This window comes from Hibiscus syriacus, unplaced genomic scaffold (genome assembly GCF_006381635.1).
Source record: "Hibiscus syriacus cultivar Baekdansim isolate YM2019G1 unplaced genomic scaffold, ASM638163v2 tig00112159_pilon, whole genome shotgun sequence".
Classification (NCBI taxonomy): Eukaryota; Viridiplantae; Streptophyta; class Magnoliopsida; order Malvales; family Malvaceae; genus Hibiscus; species Hibiscus syriacus.
In genome coordinates this window covers 1888177-1908600 of record NW_024063263.1, presented here as the reverse complement: position 1 = coordinate 1908600, position 20424 = coordinate 1888177, and the positions used below count along the sequence as shown (strand labels likewise).

General features: G+C 33.9%; 2 protein-coding genes and 1 pseudogene across 2 annotated transcripts; 1 reads left to right on the top strand and 2 right to left on the bottom strand.

Moving 5' to 3' along the window:
* Positions 1 to 5444: 5444 nt before the first annotated feature.
* LOC120175143 (WD repeat-containing protein 74-like) lies at positions 5445 to 10149 on the top strand. Its single transcript, XM_039181840.1, has 12 exons — positions 5445 to 5570; positions 5649 to 5764; positions 5854 to 5883; positions 5987 to 6123; positions 6313 to 6483; positions 6599 to 6662; positions 6754 to 6861; positions 7315 to 7468; positions 8143 to 8232; positions 8951 to 9006; positions 9111 to 9168; positions 9902 to 10149. The coding sequence occupies exons 1-12, from the start codon at positions 5489 to 5491 to the stop codon at positions 10135 to 10137; spliced, it is 1302 nt and encodes a 433-aa protein (XP_039037771.1). The 5' UTR covers positions 5445 to 5488; the 3' UTR covers positions 10138 to 10149.
* A 1627-nt stretch (positions 10150 to 11776) lies between these two features.
* LOC120175145 (mitochondrial pyruvate carrier 1) lies at positions 11777 to 13843 on the bottom strand. The gene is made up of 5 exons (XM_039181841.1): positions 13710 to 13843; positions 12971 to 13093; positions 12773 to 12827; positions 12544 to 12679; positions 11777 to 11955 (listed from the first exon to the last, which is right to left on the bottom strand). Exons 2-5 carry the CDS (start codon positions 13064 to 13066, stop codon positions 11916 to 11918), a joined length of 327 nt encoding a protein of 108 aa, XP_039037772.1. The 5' UTR covers positions 13067 to 13093; positions 13710 to 13843; the 3' UTR covers positions 11777 to 11915.
* Positions 13844 to 16841: 2998 nt separating this feature from the next.
* LOC120175144 lies at positions 16842 to 19498 on the bottom strand (annotated as a pseudogene).
* Between the last annotated feature and the right edge of the window lie 926 nt (positions 19499 to 20424).

Genomic DNA, 20424 nt, shown 5'->3' with positions numbered 1-20424 from the left:
ATGGCAAAATGATTGGATATATGGTAATAGTAAATCATATAGTATAAAATAATGCAATTCTTATTTACATTTTAAAATATAATGTCAAATTAAAATAGAGAATGACATCACACATAACATAACATAAAAGTGACTTTCCTGACCGGCTGCTTTTTTTTTAATTAATAATTGATATTCATCGATTAATTCATATCGAATACTGTAGAGGTGAGGACGATCTTCTAAATCCAATTTGCTCTATTCGTAAAAATTAGGATTCGAACCTCTGACCGGCTGCTATTTTTTTTAATTAATCATTGATATTTTATTGATCGACTAATTCATATTGAATACTGCAGAGGCGAGGACGGTCCTCCAAACCCAGTTTGCTCCATTCGAAAACGTCAGGATTCGAATCCCCTGACCTTGCTTAAAAAACCTAGTGCCTCATCTCACTAGACTAATTGATTAGTCTAAAAGTTATAATGTCAACCAGAATAGATAAATTAGTGTTGGGACGTAGTCCTACTTTAAAATTTATAAATAATATATATTTGAATTTTTATTAAAATTTAATAAAAAATAAACGTCTACATTATATCCAAAATTAATAATAAATGTTTAAAAAATTCGTTCAGGGTATTAATAATAAATGTTTAAAAAATTCGTTCAGGGTATCGACAGGTCGAATTGGAAACGATAATGTCGAGGTAACCAAAATTTGGTCAAATTCTTTCAATGCTCTTCGTTAGGACTGTAAATGAGACGAGATAAATCGTGAATTACTCGAGATCGACTCAGTCAAAGTTCGATCAACACTCGAATCGAATGAACTCGACTCGAGCTCGAACTCGAATTCTTAACGAGTTACTTAATACTCGACTCGAAAAACTCACGAGCTACTCGAAAAAAAATGTTATATTATAATTTTAGAATTTTTTAAAATTACATTATTAAAAATACATTATTGATAAGTATAAATTTTTAAAAATATATTTTTAAATGTAATATAAGATTTTTGTAGGTTCAAATTCGAGTTTGAGTTCGAGCTCAAAATCGACCTTCAATCGAGCTCGAGTCTCGAGCTTCAATCGAGCTCCTGAATTTTTTTTTGGATTCGAGACTTTTCAAGTTCGAATCGAGTTTCAATATTATATTTCGAGTTCGAGCTGAGCTTGATGATTTTTAGATTGCGAGTTTTCGAGTCGAGTTGAGTCTAATTTTAAACTTTTTGAATTCGAGTCGAGCTCAGCAATACTCGAACTCGACTCGGCTCGTTTACAGCCCCACTCTTCGTGATAAATCTATTGTGGACGCGTTGTTTGAGTTAAGGGAGCGTAATATTTGTCGAGAACAGAACAGTGTTGCCGATTGTTTGGCTGCTCTCCGCCGTGCTGCTCCACCAGGAGTTAACGAGTTTTTAGTGTCGCCGATAGAGCTGTCTGCGGTGCTACAGCAGGATATTGTGAGCTCTAGCTAAGTCGGTGTTTCTATATTAGCAACAAAAAAACATTCAAAATAGGCGTTTAACGTTTCTGATTTTACATTTTTAAGTGCATCAATTATAACATTTATTAAATTCGACATTTTCTAATACGTGTCAAATTAATAAAATTAAAAAAATATTTTAAAATAGAAAACTTAAAATTATAATTTATTTATAAAAATCCTCAAATTTCTTTACAATTATAAAATAACCTTAAAATTTTTAATTTCAAACTCATTTTCAGTCATCAACAGTCGTCTTCGACTACCATCTCTGTTGTCGAAAGACCACATACCTATCACCGCTCACTTATTGACTGTTCATTGCCTTTGCCGTTATCTCAAATCCCTAAATACTTGTTCTCAGGTTTTGCCTTCTGCGATACAGCAACAACTATCGTGTCAACATCAATTAACGATTCAAAGAAGACAAAGGTGTTCGACAATAATGGGAGATCTGGAAAGTGAATTAAATAATTTAAACCTGGACGAGGAGGAAGATGACGCACTAACGATACAGTTAAACGATAAAGAAGTTCACAGTTGACAATTTCAAATTCACCGAAAAGAGATTCTATGAGTGATAATAAATCTGTATCGGCAGGTCTGAGGACCCAGGCCAGCCGGGCACAATGAAGCTCCTAAGCTGGAACGTCCGGGGTTTAGGGAAACCTCGGACGGTTGGCCGTCTCCGGCATATACTGAGAGACATCAACCCGTCTGTAATTTTCTTACTTGAAACAAAATTACAGAGTTCGCGAATGACAAACATACGCAAGTCAGCGGGGTTCGTGAATGGAATCGAAGTAGACTCAATTGGCAGTAGTGGAGGATTGTGTTTCGCCTGGAAAAGTTCAGTTCAAGTAATACCAAGATCTTTCTCAAGATCTCACATAGATGTAATCATAAAGGAGGATTCTGAAGGAAAGAGATGGCGTTGTACTGGGTTTTACGGGGCTCCAGAGGAAATTAAAAGGAATGAAATATTACTTTAATTTAGGGAATATTCGATTTGGTCCTCGCATTAAATGCATAAAGGTTCTCCTCGATTATTCTATTCAAACAATTGGTTAAATTGAATAGGATTAATATTAGATACTACATTTTTAGGTTTAGTCCCTTAAGTTCTTTGAATTTCATAATTTAACACTCTAGGTTAGAGGATTATCTTAATTAACCATTTAGTGTTATTAGGTTTAATATTAAATTGTTTGATTGCATTTCGATTTTAAAATCAAGAAAGTGTTAATTTATTTGGGTGATTAATAGTGTATCCTCCGCCATTGCTTGGGGGTGACCGCTATTAACCTCCGAAGTAAATCGACGTCCTTTTTAACCTCTGCATCATATTTTTTAAATTAAGGCAATGTTCATTTATTGAGATTGATAACGAAGCTTCGACTTATGCTTAGGGGTGGTCATTATTGGTCTTGGTAAATCGACATCTTTTTAAAATTTTGCATACATAGTGGATTTTGGATTAAATAAAATTTTGAACTCAAAAATTTCAATTTTAAAATATAAGGTAATCGACTAGGTACCAATTTTGGGCGTTGTGGGGGTGTTAATCATTCCCCACGCGTAACCAACTCTCGAACATGATTTCTGATTTCACATACCAAAACTGGGTATTTTTTATAAAATAAAAATGTTTCATTAAAATTACCTAATTTTAGGAGTTCCAATCGCTCCTTGAAAATGATTGGTGGCGACTTCTAAATTTTTATAAACCGTTTTCAAAAATATCGATAGTTGGTTTTCCGCCCAAAAGCCGATTATCACACTCTAGATTAGGAATCTTACCTCTATATTTTGGATTAAAGAAAGAGATGAAGAAAGATGAATCATTTTTCTTTTGTTATTGTTTAAGTGGAGAGAAAGAGAAGAAAGAAATAGAAGGAATAGGAGAAGAGAAAGAAGGAAATAAGTCATTTTTTACTCATCACAAACCCTACAGCTAAAATAGGAAAGAATCACCCCAAATCAACCATATTTTTCTTCAAAGGTAAAATTACACTATATGTCCTTTTATACTCTTTCTAAGCTTAAAAATCATCTTTTTATCTTTTACAAGGCTAATTTCTTACCCGATTAAACTCAAATTCGAACCAATGGACTTTCATGCTATAATAAATCTATTAAATAAATTATTAGGTCGACACGAAGCTATTAGACCAATATTCGGGGTGTTAACATGTATTCCTAAAAGTATAAATTTTGGAACACTGCTCATTTTAAGTACTTTCTCTTTTATTTTTTGGTATAGTACACAAATGGTCTCCAACAATATAGTAATGCTTTATTAAGTCTGTCGACTATTAAAAGTTATAAAATGATTCTTCAACTATAGAATGTTACTTTGTTAAGTCTCTCGACTATTAAAAGTTACAAAATGGTCACCTCGACTATTTATTATGTTCCAAACTCGTCTTTATTTGTTAAAAAAAATTGACGGTTGTCTAAGCTGGATGTTAATATGATGGATGAGATATGATAGTCATTTGAGATTTTGGGATTATATTTTATCATTTCACAGTCATTATGTTAACGTTTAGCTCAAAATACCATTAATTTTTAACGAAAAAGGACAAGATTAGAACATAATAAATAGTCAGGTGACCATTTTGTAACTTTTAATAGTTGAGGGACTCAACAAAGCAACACTCTATAGTTAGAGGACCATTTTGTAACTTTAATAGTCGAGAGACTTAATAAAATAATATTCTAATTGGAGGACTATTTGTGTACTTTACCCTTTATTTTTCTACTTTTTGCATGTCATTTTTTTTTATAATTTTCTTCATCTATGTGATAGTTTATTCGAATAGTTTTATGATATGTTATCAATCAAGGCTAAATAACATTGTGCACGTTTAGAGCTTGGTTTTTAAGGGTGCAAGGTGCACTGAAGTGTAAAAGGCCCCTGGAGCTAAGGCACAAGGACAAGGAGCCTAGCGCGCACCTTTCGTAGGGAAGGTGCACCTTTTGTGCTAAAAAATTATAAATATCCATACATATCACTTATTGATTCACTCTTAAATAGCATGCTACTTATAAGTAATTAATTTTATAATACGTGAATATAATAATTAATTTTAAAGGAAAATATTGGAATCTCTTATATTTTATCTAGAAATTTATATAATTTTTATTTAGTTAATATTTCATATCAATTTTTTCTAGTTATAAGTAATAAATTCTAATGATATTTTTTAAAGTTGATAAAAGAATATGAGTATATTAATAAAAAAATATAAAATATATTAATAAAAAAGGGTATATCATGCTTAGATATTATTTAGAAAAAAAAGTCTCTACGTAGTTGGAACTAGTAACAAAACAATGTACAATATTATTTGTCTTATAATTAAAGAACAAATTTCATCTCCTTTAAATTTCAAAGGAAATTATCTGATGTGAGCTTTTCGTAGTTACTACTTCGAAATTAAGTAAAGATTTTGATATTTTTATCGTAATTTTTACATCAATGTTCATGGGTTTAGTTGGACTATTCATTCGTTTAATTGGTGACTAGTGATGGAAATCGATGGTGACCGATAACGGTAATAAGTAACAACCAAAAACATGAATTCTGATTGAATTCAATGGTTAAATTGATATTTTTATATAAAATTTAGGGGTTACATAAGTATTTTTTATAAAATTTAAGATCAAATTAGTATTTTATCTAAAATTTAGGGGTCAAATTAAAATTTAATCGTTTTTACTAACAAGCCACGTCAGCCCTAGTGACGAAAGTGACCCAAAAACAAACTTTTTAAACCTGATAACCAAAATCGAATAGAAAAACAAATAAGGGACAACCAGTGTTGTTTACCCAAAGAAATGAATTGTAGACTAAATATATAGAAAAATAATTTGGTGAGCAAAGTAAAAAGAGGTAATAGTTCAATGACTAATTATGTAGTTTAACTTAAATTTGGTTATAATGATATTGTCCTAAACATCAAGGTTTTGAAGGGTTTTCAGTCACAAGGGTTTAGGGTTTAAGGAGGAGTAAAGGATGCCACGCACCACCACCGTCGACTGCCCCGGCTGCCCTCCACTTCGAGCCCTAACTTTCGATTCACTCGGTCTCATCAAAGGTTTCCGATTCCTATCATCTTTATCTAATTTCATTCCTACAATTGAGATCTTCACTAATTTTGGTTTTAATTGAATAGTAATCGAAGCTCGAGGTAAGGGAGGAGGAGTTCCCAAAGTGGTGGAGAGATGGGGAGATCCTGATGCTTCTGAATGTTTGGTTGCCGCTTCCCTTAATGACCGCAAAATCGACCCAGTGAGTTTTGTTTTGGTTTTTTCAATAGGTATTGCGATTTGAGAAATTTTTGTCTCTTTTCTTTTTTGAAAATTTCTTTTCTTTTTCAGTTGTTAGCTGTTGCACGAAAAAATGGTGCGGTGAGTTACTTTTTTTTGTTGTTGCAATTTTCTGTTTTATGAAGGTCTGGCTTTAGTAGGATTCGTGTTGAAATTTTCCTTTGTTCAATTTTATATACTGCAGATTGAGATTCTTAATCCCCTCAATGGTGAACTTTCCTTTTCGGTTTCTGATGTTAGTAATGTTGGTGTTAGACCAGAAGATAATGCTATTGTTGGGCTGCATTTGTTCAGAAAACAGAGAGTGGAGTTAACATCGAGGTATAATCCGAGTTACTCCTTTTTTAGTGCTAAATGAAAATTAACTATGCTACTCCGATTTTTTGTATTTCTTAAAGTATCTTTGTTTGATAACTTAGAAAATTTGATTATATCCATGTTGAACGCTTACTTGTATTTGACTCTCACATCCAAGTCTTAGTTTAATCTCTATAAATTCATTGTTTTCAGTTCATGCACTTTGCTTGCATGTACAACAAAAGGACATGCAAGCATAAAAACAATTGATATGGTCGATACTAAAGTGGATTCTGGTGCCCCGAAAACGTGGAATGTATGTGCCTCGGGAAATATATCATTTTCAGAAGTGGATGGAAGTGAAAACTATGCCTTATTCGGAGGGTGAGTGTGTTTGTGTTGTATGATCATATACGTGAGCCTCATACTTGGATTTTCTGCATTTTGTGATAGTATATTTTGGTGCTTGACTGGAATATTTATTATTTTCCTAATTCAGGAAGGGTGTTGAGGTTAATATGTGGGATTTTGAAAAATGTACAAAGATTTGGACTGCAAAGCCTGTGAGCCTTTTCAACCTCACTGATTTTAAAATATTTATGTTTTATTACCTTCTGTGTTTTCATTTCTCTTAATGCATCCCATATTCAACAGCCTCCTCCGAACAGCCTTGGTATTTTTACCCCTACTTGGTTTACGGCTGCAACATTCCTCAGCAAAGATGATCACCGTAAAATTGTGGCTGGTACCAATAATCATCAGGTAGCCTTTTGAGGTTATCAGCCTCTCCTCGAACATGATACTAACATGTTAATATACCTTTGGTTGTATAGACATATATTTTCCCTTTTTCCTCTTCTCTGAAGGAACTTTATACTTGATCATCTTTTACCAGTTTCTAGAATTACTTCTGTAATGAGAAGCCATGCCAGTTTCAAGATATTTAGTAGTTGATTTCAGTTAAACTTTTGAAAATGCAGTTTCTAGACAGTTTTAATTTTAGCTTCATGTTTGTGTGATTCATGGTCTAGACCTCATTGAATTTGCAAGAATGTGAAAAGGCACATTTTTTTATCAATTTTATTCGGAATTGTGACTATGTAAGGACTACGGGATTGAGTTGTAGCAATGCATTTCATCCTTATCAGTAGCTTCTATCATATTGTATTTCCCTGATTCAAGATAACTTTTATCTTTCAACCATTTCCGTTACAGGTTCGCCTCTATGATGTTTCTGCCCAACGGAGGCCAGTTATATCATTTGACTTCAGGGAGACCCCTATAAAAGCAGTTGCGGAAGACACAGATGGTCATACAATCTATATAGGGAACGGATCTGGTGACCTTGCTTCGGTGGACATACGGACAGGTATGGGGTTGATACTACGTGCTTGTTCTACAATTCTTTATGCCATTCTGCTTTTCCGGTTCTTGGTAGCTCAGTCATTAGTTGAAGAAATTTAAGTCCACGTCTGTTATTATATTTATGATCTTGTTCTGGTTAAGTTATTGAAGTTTTTGGAGCTCTAGGTTGGAATTTTTGTTTATGATGGTTGCATGTTACGTACTTTATGCTAAATTTTCCCTCAAGACCAAACTCAGTCTGTTTGCAGATCTCCTCAATTCATTATTTTCTCCATCAAACGCGGGCTTAAAGTGTTCTTTGAGTTCTAAGTGTAACAGATTATAATTGATGTACAGTTTATCCTAATGCCTTGGCTAGAAATTCAGTTTTTACATATTTGTAAGTTGAAATCTTGTGGTTCAACTATTACATATTTGTTAGTTGAAATCGTGTGGTTCAGCTATCTGTATGTACTTGATGTTTCAATCCCTTTTCTTTGATGTTTCTGCCAAAATTCAAGACAGGTTATGGAACTAAATAAAGCATAGGTTGGACTTGCTGGTTTCCTGTAGAGCATCTGAAATAATTAGAAACCACTGACCTCTTTTGTGTGTCATTTCTTGACTAAGCTTTTCTTAAATGATTTGAGGTCTATTTTTCTGTGAAATTCGGTTAATGGTGAAAGTTTTTCCTTATAGGTAAATTGTTAGGATGCTTTTTGGGGAAATGTTCTGGAAGCATTCGATCCATTGCCCGGCACCCTGAACTTCCCGTGATAGCATCTTGTGGTGAGTATATGCTGTAGTGTTTATAAAGCTAAGCACTAAGCTAAGCACTTGTATAACCTGTGTTTGCACTCATTCTGTACTTTCGTAATGGGAAGCTGTATTTTGGGACGTGGAGACGATTTTGTTGCTTGAAGAGCTAGAATAGGATTGGAAAAGGATTTCTAATGTGTCTCAAATGATTCTGAAGTGATTAAAAATCCGGATCAACCGGGAACCATTAAGACTTAAGTTCAATGGTTCAACAATATTAAGATTGAACCAGAATTGTTAATTATGTTTTGGGACTTTTAACTACCCAATTTGATTGATTTGTGCAAAAGGAAAAAAAAAAGAATTGTTCCTTTTCATCTGTACTTTGCTGTCAATATAATCAATCCCTATTTTTTCCCTTTTTGCATTTTTTATGAATTTTTCATTGTTATTTATTGTTCTTATTTGTTGATCTGGCTGGATGAACTAGGAACTGAAGGTCCAACCGGTTTGACCTCCAAATTGGTTTTTAATTCCTCATTCTTTCCATAATCTTATCATACTATTAATGTTTTCTCCCACTATTTTCATGCTTGCCTTTTAAAAATATGAGTGAATTTGCAATTGTTAGCTTCTAGGCTTGTTAGGTTGGAATTATTTTGCTTAAGCTTTATGCATTGCTGTTGTATATTTTGGGGTAAATCTATTTATAGATACAACAAAACTGACAAAATTCGATATTTTTCAGGCTTGGACAGTTATCTGCGCGTTTGGGATATCGGAACAAGGCGACTTCTATCGTCGGTATGTTCTATTTGAGAAGTAGAGTCTAGATGTGGTTAATTAAGCTGCATAAAAATACACTGCAAACAAATCACCTTTATCTGCCTACAATTTTCTGGGTGCAGGTTTTCCTAAAGCAGCATCTTACAAAAGTTGTTTTCGATACAAATTTTACTGAAGAAGGTCAGTTCTTTCCCGGGAATTTTTATTGTTCAAGTGTAGGGGTTGCCCTTTCCGACTTGTAGACTATGTTGCCTCGATTCTTCATTTTGCTTGAAGTACTTGTGTATGGCATCCTTGTCTCAAAAAATATTAGGACATGGGTATGGGATAGTCTCCTATAGAGAGACTTCAAATACATGGAAAACCTTCAAATACATGGAAAACCTTCAAAAAGAAAATTGAACATGTTCGAGTAACATAGCTTTCAGGTATGGATAGAATGCAGGATCATTAGCATCAGCTGCGAACTCGAGAATGTTGCCCTTTCCGCCTTGTAGACTATGTTGCCCCGATTCTTCCTTTTGCTTGAAGTACTTGTGTATGGCATCCTTCTCTAAAAAAATTAGGACAGGGGCATGGGATATGATCCTCTAGAGACACTTCAAATACATGGAAAACCTTGTAAGAGAAAATTGAACATATCCGAGTAACATAGCTTTCAGGTATGGGTAGAGTGTAGGATCATCAGCATAAGCTGCAAACCCGAAAACGTTGCAATCATGTGATTCATGCCTTTACATCGAGGTGGAAATCCCCATGCATCTAGGCTTGATCCTTCGGGGACCGATGGGAGGATTAGTCGGAGTGGGGAGGTTGGAGCCATTAGAGTGTGAATTTTATGATATTAGGTTAACCGTACTGCTTTACCGGGTGTTGTTGCTGCTAATTTTGAATGTAATTCTCTTATATGCAGAAGTTAAACACTATGCAGCCGATACGGCCGCACCTGATGCCCCGAGCATAGATGAAGTTCAAATTGCAGACGAAACCGAAAAACCACCGATAAAAAGAAAGAATTCGTTGTCTAAAGAAAACAAAGAGGGAAAAAAGAAAAAGAAGGCGTCTAAAGAAAAAGAGGGAACGAAGAAGTTGAAATCCAAGAAAAGAAGCAAAAGTCAAGGACATGACATTGCTGATGATGATGAATAAACTTACGCTGATTACCAGTTTGGTCCGGTAGTAGGGAGGGTAAATGGGTATAATTTCGTGGATTCTACATCGTATTCGTTCTAATTGGGGTGGAGATGAGTATAATTTTCGTGGATAGTGGACGGATATGGATTTAGAAAGTGGTGTCCGTCGCGGGTATTGGGCGGGTGATGGGTTTGAGACTTTACCCGCCCTGCATCCGTCCGCTCAGTAAATACCCATTAAATTTTGGAACATTATAAATTTATGTATAATTTTAGGGTTTGTCATTTATGTGCGTCAAAGAACAAAAATATTATGTTTTGTTATTTATGTTTCTAGGCTTTAATTATGTCTTTTATTATGGCGTTTTATGTACTTTAAGATCAATGTTAACACTTAACTCAGATAATTCTTAGTTTATTTTATTATGTTTCTTAATGGACGTGTTTGTTTTATGTTTGTTGCTTATGTATAATTTAAGGTTGCTGTCAGGAGGGTCTAGCCGGGTACGTCTCCAGTTGGATAGTGGGTGTGGAGATGAATTTGAGGATGTACCCGCGTAGACGGATGTGGATTTGAAAAATTTTACCAATCATGGGTGGTGGGCGGGTGGTGGATTTAAAAATATTAGGTGGGTATGGGGATGGGGAGGGGTTATCCGCACCCGACCCGTCCGTTTTCTATCCCTATCTGATAGTTGTAGTGTTTCAACTGTATTAACGTAAGGGTAAATTACAAATCCGTCCCTCAAACCTTCTTCTTACTCCTATTTTAGTTCCTAAAATTTAGAATTTTTAATTATTCAATGAGTTTTGGGTTTGTTCCTATTTTAGTGTTAAATTATAAATGGAAACGTGATATAACAACCACATATGTTGGTGCATATTTTTTTATTGATATGGAATCCATGTCATTTATTCTATTTTTTTTCAATTTTTTTGAAAGATAAAAATTTTACACTTTCATTCTATTAATTGATGTTGCAACTATTATTCTTCGATATTTTTTTAATTAATTGAAGTATCAATAAGTTGTCTTGATCTCCTATCATTCTGTTAATTTAAATTTATCTAAATTACAGTAAAACTCAATTCTAAATTCAAAACTTATAAAATCTTAAATCATTATAATCTATAATATCCATTATCAGATAAAAATAAATTCAAATCGCTTTCTATTTAGGTATGACAATTTAACTCGAGTCCAACCAGATATGATTGGATTTTTTTAAAAAGAAATTCGGGTAGGGTCAGATTTTTTCAGGGGTGAGATCGGATTGTATTCGGATGGATGATGAAAAAACTAACCCGACTTGATCCGAAGATAATAATGTAATTTAAAAAACATATTTTTAACTATACTGGGTCTAGTCGGGTCGGAGTCGGATGATATATATTTTTTGAGTCGGATTAGACATAATGAAAAAAATAAAATTTTCGGATTAGATCTAATTTGGGAGAAAGATACATATTTTCGAGTTAAGATTTGAGTTGAGTCATATATATTCATTCAAAATGTTATCTAAATTTATACGTAATTATATATATATATATATATATTATATATATATATATAATATATATATATATATATATATATGTATGTATAAGTTGAAAATTATACATTCATGATCGGTTAAAGCGATTCGAAACCCCAGTGGTTGCAAAATCAAAAACAATCATTTTCATAAGAATGCTTATAGGGTAAGTCCAGAATGCATTCTTCAGGGTCATGGTAAAAACTCACAGAAACATGGAATTGAAAGAAACAAAAAGCAGCTCAGACCCGAGCTCGCTTTACTGCGATGAAGCTTCCTCTTTCTTCCCAGACAAATACCTTCACAACATCGCGATAATAGTATGTTAGAATCCAGCAAAAACACGTCCTTCTCCATAAGAATCGGTGCGTTTTAACAACCGATAACGATAGCAACCACACAGAAGGGGAAAAAAACGAAAGTCCAGATACTATGGAAACATCGACTAAGATGTCTACAGCTTACCATGCTTTCTCTAAGGCAAAACCACATTTTGTTTATAAAAACAGGAATATAATATCGGAAGTTCAACTTTGACAGTAACAATCTGGTTCGATCCCTAAGATGGTAACTGGTAAGCATAAGTCAGCATTAGCCAGTGAAAGGGCAATGCATATGCAAAAAGAATGATTGCAAACTCGATAGCAATCACATAGAAAAGAAATTAGCTCAATGCAATATTGCTCCTACTTTTCATTCTCCCTAACATACGTGTATTCGAAACCTGTATCCAGCACATATTCTATCATAGGTATGAGGGTGAGATTCTCCAGATATATGGAAAATCTCGAAAAAGGTTGAGCATACCCAACACATACATGTATCTGACACTCACCCCTAAGTACGAGTAACTTAGGCTCAGTGTGAACCACAAAGACCATACTTACCCTTGACCTCTTGCCCAACGAGAAAGTTGGTAGAGCTGTACTGTCTCGTTTGAAGCATGGCATGCCAGCAGCAGATAGTTTCGTGGTTGTACCATCCATGCAAACCTCATGAACAATGCAGAATAGACGCACATTGCTACACGGCGGAACAGAAGAGAATAATTAGAATCCTGGGCAGGCAATAAATGCCAAGAAAAATCGGTAGCTTCTTTGAATTATATTCTTTTACCTGATGTCATATTGCCAGAAATCATTTCCGGGGGCTTCTTCATGTCCACCAATCCCTGACACATTCATACAAAATGTTCAGACACGAGTCATAAAACAAAAGTTGTGTGTGTTTCTCCGATCCAGCATAACTTTGTCCGAAGGGTGAACAACTGAACATTTTAAAAAGCTAACTTAAAGTGATGGTGGTTAAACATACAGCGACAACAAATCCCCAATTTGCAACAGGCCCCCAAAAGTGAGTTGTTTTGGGGCCAACTGGACTGTTTAGGAATGCTCGGAAGGAAGAAGCCATTTGTTACAAACGACGCCGAAGGTAGCTCTGCAATGGTTGAGAGCTTATAAGTAGTGGAATTATTATAAATCATCAAATTTCAAATAATAAGTAAATCCGGCTACAGAAAATCTAAGGATGTGTTGATCATTTGAAACTACAGCCAAACATATAGCTATGGAAGCTATGTTATCGGAAAACATCAGGCAAGTCCAGTGTAAATAATCAATCAGATTTTATCTGTAACACACTCATCATAGAACTGAAAGAAAACACCTTTGACATATGATCAAATCCCAGCTATACGTAAAACTAAAAGACGAAAAGAGAAACATTTATTATTCAACAAATATATTTCCCCAGAAATTTAATTTGGAGCTAAAATCCCTAATCCTACCGGCGTCAGCATAGAGGGACTTTTTTTATTTTTATTTTAAAAACGATGACCATACATTTCAACTTATATGGAAGCACAAAAGAATCTAACTTTAAACCCAATAAATAAATACGCATACTGAAATAATTGGATCGATGAGCGAATCGCGATTCAGCTAAGAACATCAGTGAATCAAATATCAGATGGCGAGGAAGAAGATGATGGCGGTGATGAGGTGTGTGTGTGTGTGGAGGTAGATGAAGAGGAAGTGAATCAAAAGGCGATTACCTTTGTAAACGATTTCGCCGGAGAAGTCAGCCGACGGTCGGTGACGGTGGAAAGAGTGGAAGATGGAAAATGTTTGGTGGGAGAGAAAGTAATTTGATTGTTCTACTTTCGAGCTCTGTGAGGCAGAGTTTATAACAAAAATTTAAGCATAAAATTCCCCTAAACTTAGGATGGGCATGGGCATGGGCATGGGTTGGGACGGTTTTTTGGTCCACCCGACCCAACCCGAGAACAAAAAATTATCTACCCGAAATTTGATTTGATTCGACCAAAATAAGATTTCATTTGACCCGAAATAATAATAAAATATTATTTTTATTAAATAAAAATAATATTTTATTATAAAAAATAATATATAGAGGAATATTATTATAATTATTCTTAAATATATAAAGTAAAATTATATATTTTTTTCGGGCTAGGTCGGATGGGATATTTTTACCCTAAATCCGAACACGACCCGACTCGAACATTGCATAAAAAAACTCGAACCCGACATGAATCTAATTTTTTTGATCGGGTCAGGTCAAAACCCGACGGGTTCAATCCCATGCCCATCCCTACCTAAACTTTTGCAGAAAAAACCCAACAACAATTCAACTGCTATTTTTTATATCTAATTAAATTCTTATATTAAGATATTAAATTAATTTAAGAATCAAATTAATAAATTATATTAATTAAATATTGTGGTCAATTTTAACAGTTAGTTTTTAATCATTTTAAGCTATTTATCAACTTTACTCTTACGAGTAATATTTTTTATTTTCAATTTTATTTAAAAAATAAACAATCAATGTACTAAAGAGTCACATTGTTTTTAATATAAAATATTAATTGAATGCAAAAATAAAATTAAAAGTTAGATTAATTTTTTTTAAATTAGGGGCTTCTTCAACCCTTGAAGTTTGACACTTGGTTAATTTAACATTTGTTGACTTTGCATTAGATTAGGATGTTTGAAGTAATTTTATATTGGTAAGTCATTAAATATTATATATTTTTTAATATGTGACTTTTAAATATTACAAAATGATTACTAAAATTTTTAAATAATTATAATATATTCATTAAATTTTATTAAATTAAAAGAATGATTTTAAATTTATCAAATTAATATAAAATGAGTGACTTTTCAAAATTTATTTCTATTTTAACATTATATAAGATCATTTTGTAACAATTAAAATTGTTAAATTGGTCATTTTATAAATTTTACGTGTGAGTGTACTATATCTGATAAGTAATTTGTGCGAGTATATACATCGAAGAAGTAATATAATAATGAGTGAGTATCGTCTCTAGAGATTGGAGGGACTTCGAGTGAAGCTAATGCACTTAAACTATAAACAAAAAAATGTAAATGGAATGAACAAATGAAATAAGTTAACTTGACAACCTCTCACAAACAGGCTACAAGAAAGATAAATGACCGGGTTTACTAAGGAATCCTATGTCTTGCCTCTAGAATGGTTTACATCTATCATGGTATGCTGCTCGAAAGAGTTTGCTAAAGTGTTTCTAGCTATCTCTAGTAAGAAACCTAATGCTACAACAATAACTCTCGGCGTAAACATCAACAAGATTCTATCGAATAAGTCATACTCCTTTTAAATGTTGAAACCTTATTCTTATCTCTAAGGTTAATTAGGGTTTTGCTTCCCAGCTCAACCCCATTGTTCACGTCGATCTAAGCCTAACTCTATCGATATTAAGCATAAAAAATGAATACCGACTAGCTCTTGAAAGCTCTTATAAATCCAAGCATTTAAACATGAAAAATATCAAACCATTCATTTAAACAAAAACATATTCATCCATAGCAAACCCACACCAAATAAGTTAGTTCATGACGAGACTAGAATCAAACATCTTCAACATTTGTTTCATTAACAAACCCACTAGCAAATAAGAATGAAAATCAACTAAGGAGAAGAGAACTCCCAAGTGTGAGCTGTCGTGAGCCGCCTTAGCAAACTAGCTTCTCTCAAAGGCCTAACTTGCTATCCCCATGGAGCTTGGCTATGGAGGCCACCACGAAAGGAGGAAGAAGGGAAGAAAAATTAAGAATTTGTGTTGCAGCAACCTCTTCCTCTTTCTTATCTCATACTTTTCAAAACTTCTCTTAAAATGAGTGTATCATTATCTATTTATATTCCATGAACCAAACGCGTCTTAAGAAATATTCCCTTCATATGTGTGGGCTGGGCGACAGGTTGAAGGAATTCACACGTGACAGTTGAAAAAAAAGGGATTCACGTGAACATCATCAAATAAATATCTTCATCGTCTTTATCCTTTTGTAAGCCCAATAATGTCATCTAGAATGCTGTAGCAATTCTCCAATTCTCCTTAAGTTTTAATCACTGCACATCATGAATAAAATGAGCTTAAATGATGTAGCAAAATAAAACAACCATATACAACTACATGGTTTAAATGCAACAACATGTAACTAAACAAGCTTTTGAACCAATAACCTAAGTAAAAAGACGTGAAATATAACATTTTTAAGGGTTATCAATACATTTTGAAGAAGAAAAACACTTATAAATTTTTTTTATATATAATTAAAACTTGTAATGCTATCCTTTTTTCTATTATAAACTTTTATAAAATAAAGCCAACTTTAATTATCATTTTTTTTAATTACACAATATACGATTTCATTGAAAATCGTATAAAATAGATTGAAGCATTCATATGACTCTTTGAACCATAATTATTCTAACATCTAATTAACCAACCGATTAACTGAACTAAATTTATGTTTGATCGATTAATTTGATTAAGACCGAAAAGTGAACACCCCTGTATTCTTATGTTCATGTATCAAACATGAGTATTGAACAAAATAAGTAATCAAAGCAACATATACCCACACACAGCATACTACATTTTGATTTGCAATGAGAGAAACATAAACACCTTTCAGATGAAAAATTGTCCAAAAATCAACTGTTGTCAAGTATAAGCACCATCCTCATCAGTACTTGAACAAACAGCACCTGATATTAGGGCCAAAATAACAATGACATGTACCAAAACATGAGAGAACTCTAAAATCTTTTGTCCCTGTTTGTAAGTTAAAAAGAAGCAACATTCATGAGACCACCCAGCAACGAGGTCTCTTCAAGAAAGTACTTTCTTCACCTCTTCCGTAACCTCTTTCGGGGGCTTCTCGGCGTGGAGCTTCGCGACTTCCCCTTCTTGGAATAATAATCTATCACCTGAGTTTTGAATAACACACCATTTAGAATGTTAATGACAATTCATAAAACATTTAATTAACATCATGGAGTTCATACAAGTTTTAGAAAAACAGCATTTATTAGTTTATGATAATCATGTTCCCTCATATACGAGCTAAAGATTGAAGTATTTGAGGTTGCTTAATTAGGCTCATTTACCTACATGATCGACTTTAAAGTCAAGCATGGGAATCGAGCCTTTAGGTAACGAGCCTAATTAAGCAAGATCAAGTACTTCAATCATTACCTCGTATCTAACTCTCACTTTAATAATAAACTTAACCGAGCTCGAGTTGAACTTGAGCTTGACTTGGCTCATGTACACCACTACATATGGTACAAAACCTATTTATCTCCCTTGTGAGTATAATTTTACTGCACCTATATAGTTAGTAACTATCCAATTCCAGTTAACTTGTTAAAACCGATACTAAAAATATATTGTTGGGTCTTTCACAATTTGAACAAGGTTGGGAACAGAGATAACATACCGGTTTGGTTTGCCTGTGAAATGCCTCTAGCCTTGACTTGAGAACTTCCGCAGTATCATCTTTACGCTGAGTCAAAGGCTCCCCAGTCACCTTGAAGAGAAGTAAAACACGAAAGTATGGTTGTTAATGTAACTGCAACTACTTTGAAAAATCGGTAATGATGTTATATACAGGTAAAGGTTAAGAGATTGAAACAAGTCACCAATAAATTGCATAAAATTAGTGCATATAAACTGTTGCGAAAAATTGCTTAATATACCACTCACTCAGTCAACTTCATCAACTGGTGAAAAAGGTGAAAAGGCTCTTCAGCAATGGAATGAATTTATGGGACAAACTGAAGTAAAATTGTTCGACTTGCATCATCAACGCCGGGAACTTTAGGAGGTGCGAATTTTGTATGGTAGGTCCTACCACTAGAAGGGTGGATCCAGCGAGCAGTAATCCGCTCCTCCAAGATTGAATCATCAATTGCAAAATCAAGCACCTTATCGATTTTAACTCCTTGCTTTTCAAGCATCTCATCAAGCTGCAAGCCAAAGATCAATAATACATAATAAGAGTGGGTATACATACAAATTTTAAAAACCCAAGGTGGATAAAGATTTGAAAGAAGGCAAAACCTTCTGTGCTTGGCCAACAGTCCTTGGAAATCCATCAAGAATGAAACCTTTTTGACATGAAGGTTTCTTCATTGCTTCATCAATAATGCCAACAACTAGGTCATCGGAAACAAGCTCTCCCTAAGGAAATTCACAAAACACCTCATTAATCATTACTCATTACCAACCTACTAAGAACATTTAAAATATTCGACACATGGTGAAAACGAATTTGACCTTATCCATAGCCTCCGGCCTTAATACCGAGAGGGGTTTTAGCAGCAACAGCAGATCTCAGCATATCACCAGTGGCCAAGTGACACAGGCAGTACTCATCCTTAATTATTGGTGATTGAGTACCTTTTCCCGATCCGGGTGGACCTGCCACTCATAAGATTCCACAATGATTAGAAACAAACCATCATTCTACAAAATGCTAAACAATAATAGACAAATACCGGCTATCACTAATAGTGTGCAGCCTGAAACTTCACCACTGACGGCATACTTATTTCTTAGTAGGTCATGAATAACCGGCCAGAAAATTGATTTCATTTTATCGTAAGAAAATAATGGGCAAGGCTTTGTTGCAAAAACCATAAAATTATGAATCACATAAGAACAAGTCTATGGTCTTTACAAAGTAACAGTAGGAACAAAGGGAAAAAAAACAGTTATCCAATGTTCATTGTTATAATGTCTGTTCAAGGAGAGATCCATGTTTTCCCCCTAAATGTAAATAATGGTTATTTGTTTACATTTTCTGAAGCTCACAAAATATAAATCATTGAGAAAACATTATAAATCCCCCAAATATGGAAATGGGGCATAAGAAAAGAGGTATTGACCGATTAACTCAACCGACCATAGAATTGTAATTAGTCATTAAAAATCCCCCAATTTTGGTCATAGAGAGATACAGAGGGTGATCCACTTTTTAAGGATGAAAGCCACTGCCAGTTCGGCCATTCGGAGTAGATCGGTGCAAAATTACAGGTCAGAATTCGCCATACCAATTCCCAAAGGCCAATGCTCCCACTTTGCCTTCACAGATATTTTAATTTACATAAATTGTATGATAAAGTAATAAAAAGTTCAAATTTTCGATTGATTTTGGAGATCTAAAAGCTGAAACTACGTTTCCATGGATCCCTCTAAAAGAATATAAGAAAACCCTAAGACAAACCAAATTCAACCAATTCTCGGACCTAAAAACACCAACAAAAAAGCCAAACCATGCAGATGAAAAAACGAAAAATCAAATCCAAAACAACGCGAGATAGAAAAAAAGAAGAGACGGCACCAATGAGGATGAGACGCTTCTCGGGTTTGGCGGCGCATTTCATGCGGCGAAGAAGCTCAGTCATCAGCGATTCAGATGGTACATCTTCCAACTTGATTGAATTGCTCGCCATTTTCGATATCTCTAACCTTTTTATGGCTTTTGTCCCAATGGATTTCTGGGTTCAACAGTGGCTTGAGATTTAAGTCAGGTTTTTAAGGTTCGAGATTTTGGTGTTTGGTTGGGAGACTTCGGAGCCACCAATGCTTGAAACACAAGCAGCGGCCTTTTCCAGCTTCTTCTTAACTATAAATTTGCCGTTCCGTCCTTCATCTTTACAATATTTCATAAATATCCCTACTTTTTAGAGTTGGTTTTCAAAGTGTTTATTTGGAAGTGTTTAGGATAAAAATTCTTTAATATAATAATATTTTTTACATATTCAAAGATAATTAACATAAAATACTTTATATCTATATATTTAATTAAATATATATTTTATTAAATACAAAGATTAAACAACCCAAACACCTTATTGCCCATGAATTGAAAAATATCTTATATAGGATAATAATTTGACTTGAATATGATGAAATCTAACCCTTTGAATTTTTACAGTCAATCTTTTCTAAAAGACTGAATTTGAATTTGGTTAGATTTTGAATTTGAATTTGGTTAGTTTTTTTTTTTGAAGGATGAGATCAAGTCAGGTTCAGATTTAGAATAAAAAAAATTTTATCCGAGAATTTACATAGGATTAGGGATGGGCATGGGTCGGATTTTTGGTCCACCCGACCCGACTCGAGAACAATGACTCCTCCACCTGAAATCCGACCCGACCTGCATTATATATACCATCCACTCGACCCGAACCCGACCTGACTTTTTGAAATAAAAGTTGAACCCTAAACGACCGACCCAAAATAATAAAATATTATTTTTATTCAATAAAAACAGTGATTTAATTAAAAAAATAATATATAGAGGGGTATTATTGTAATTATTTATAAATATATAAGGTAAAATTATATTTTTCTGGATCGGGTATTTTATACCCTAAACTCGAATCTGACCCGACCCGAACCCGAA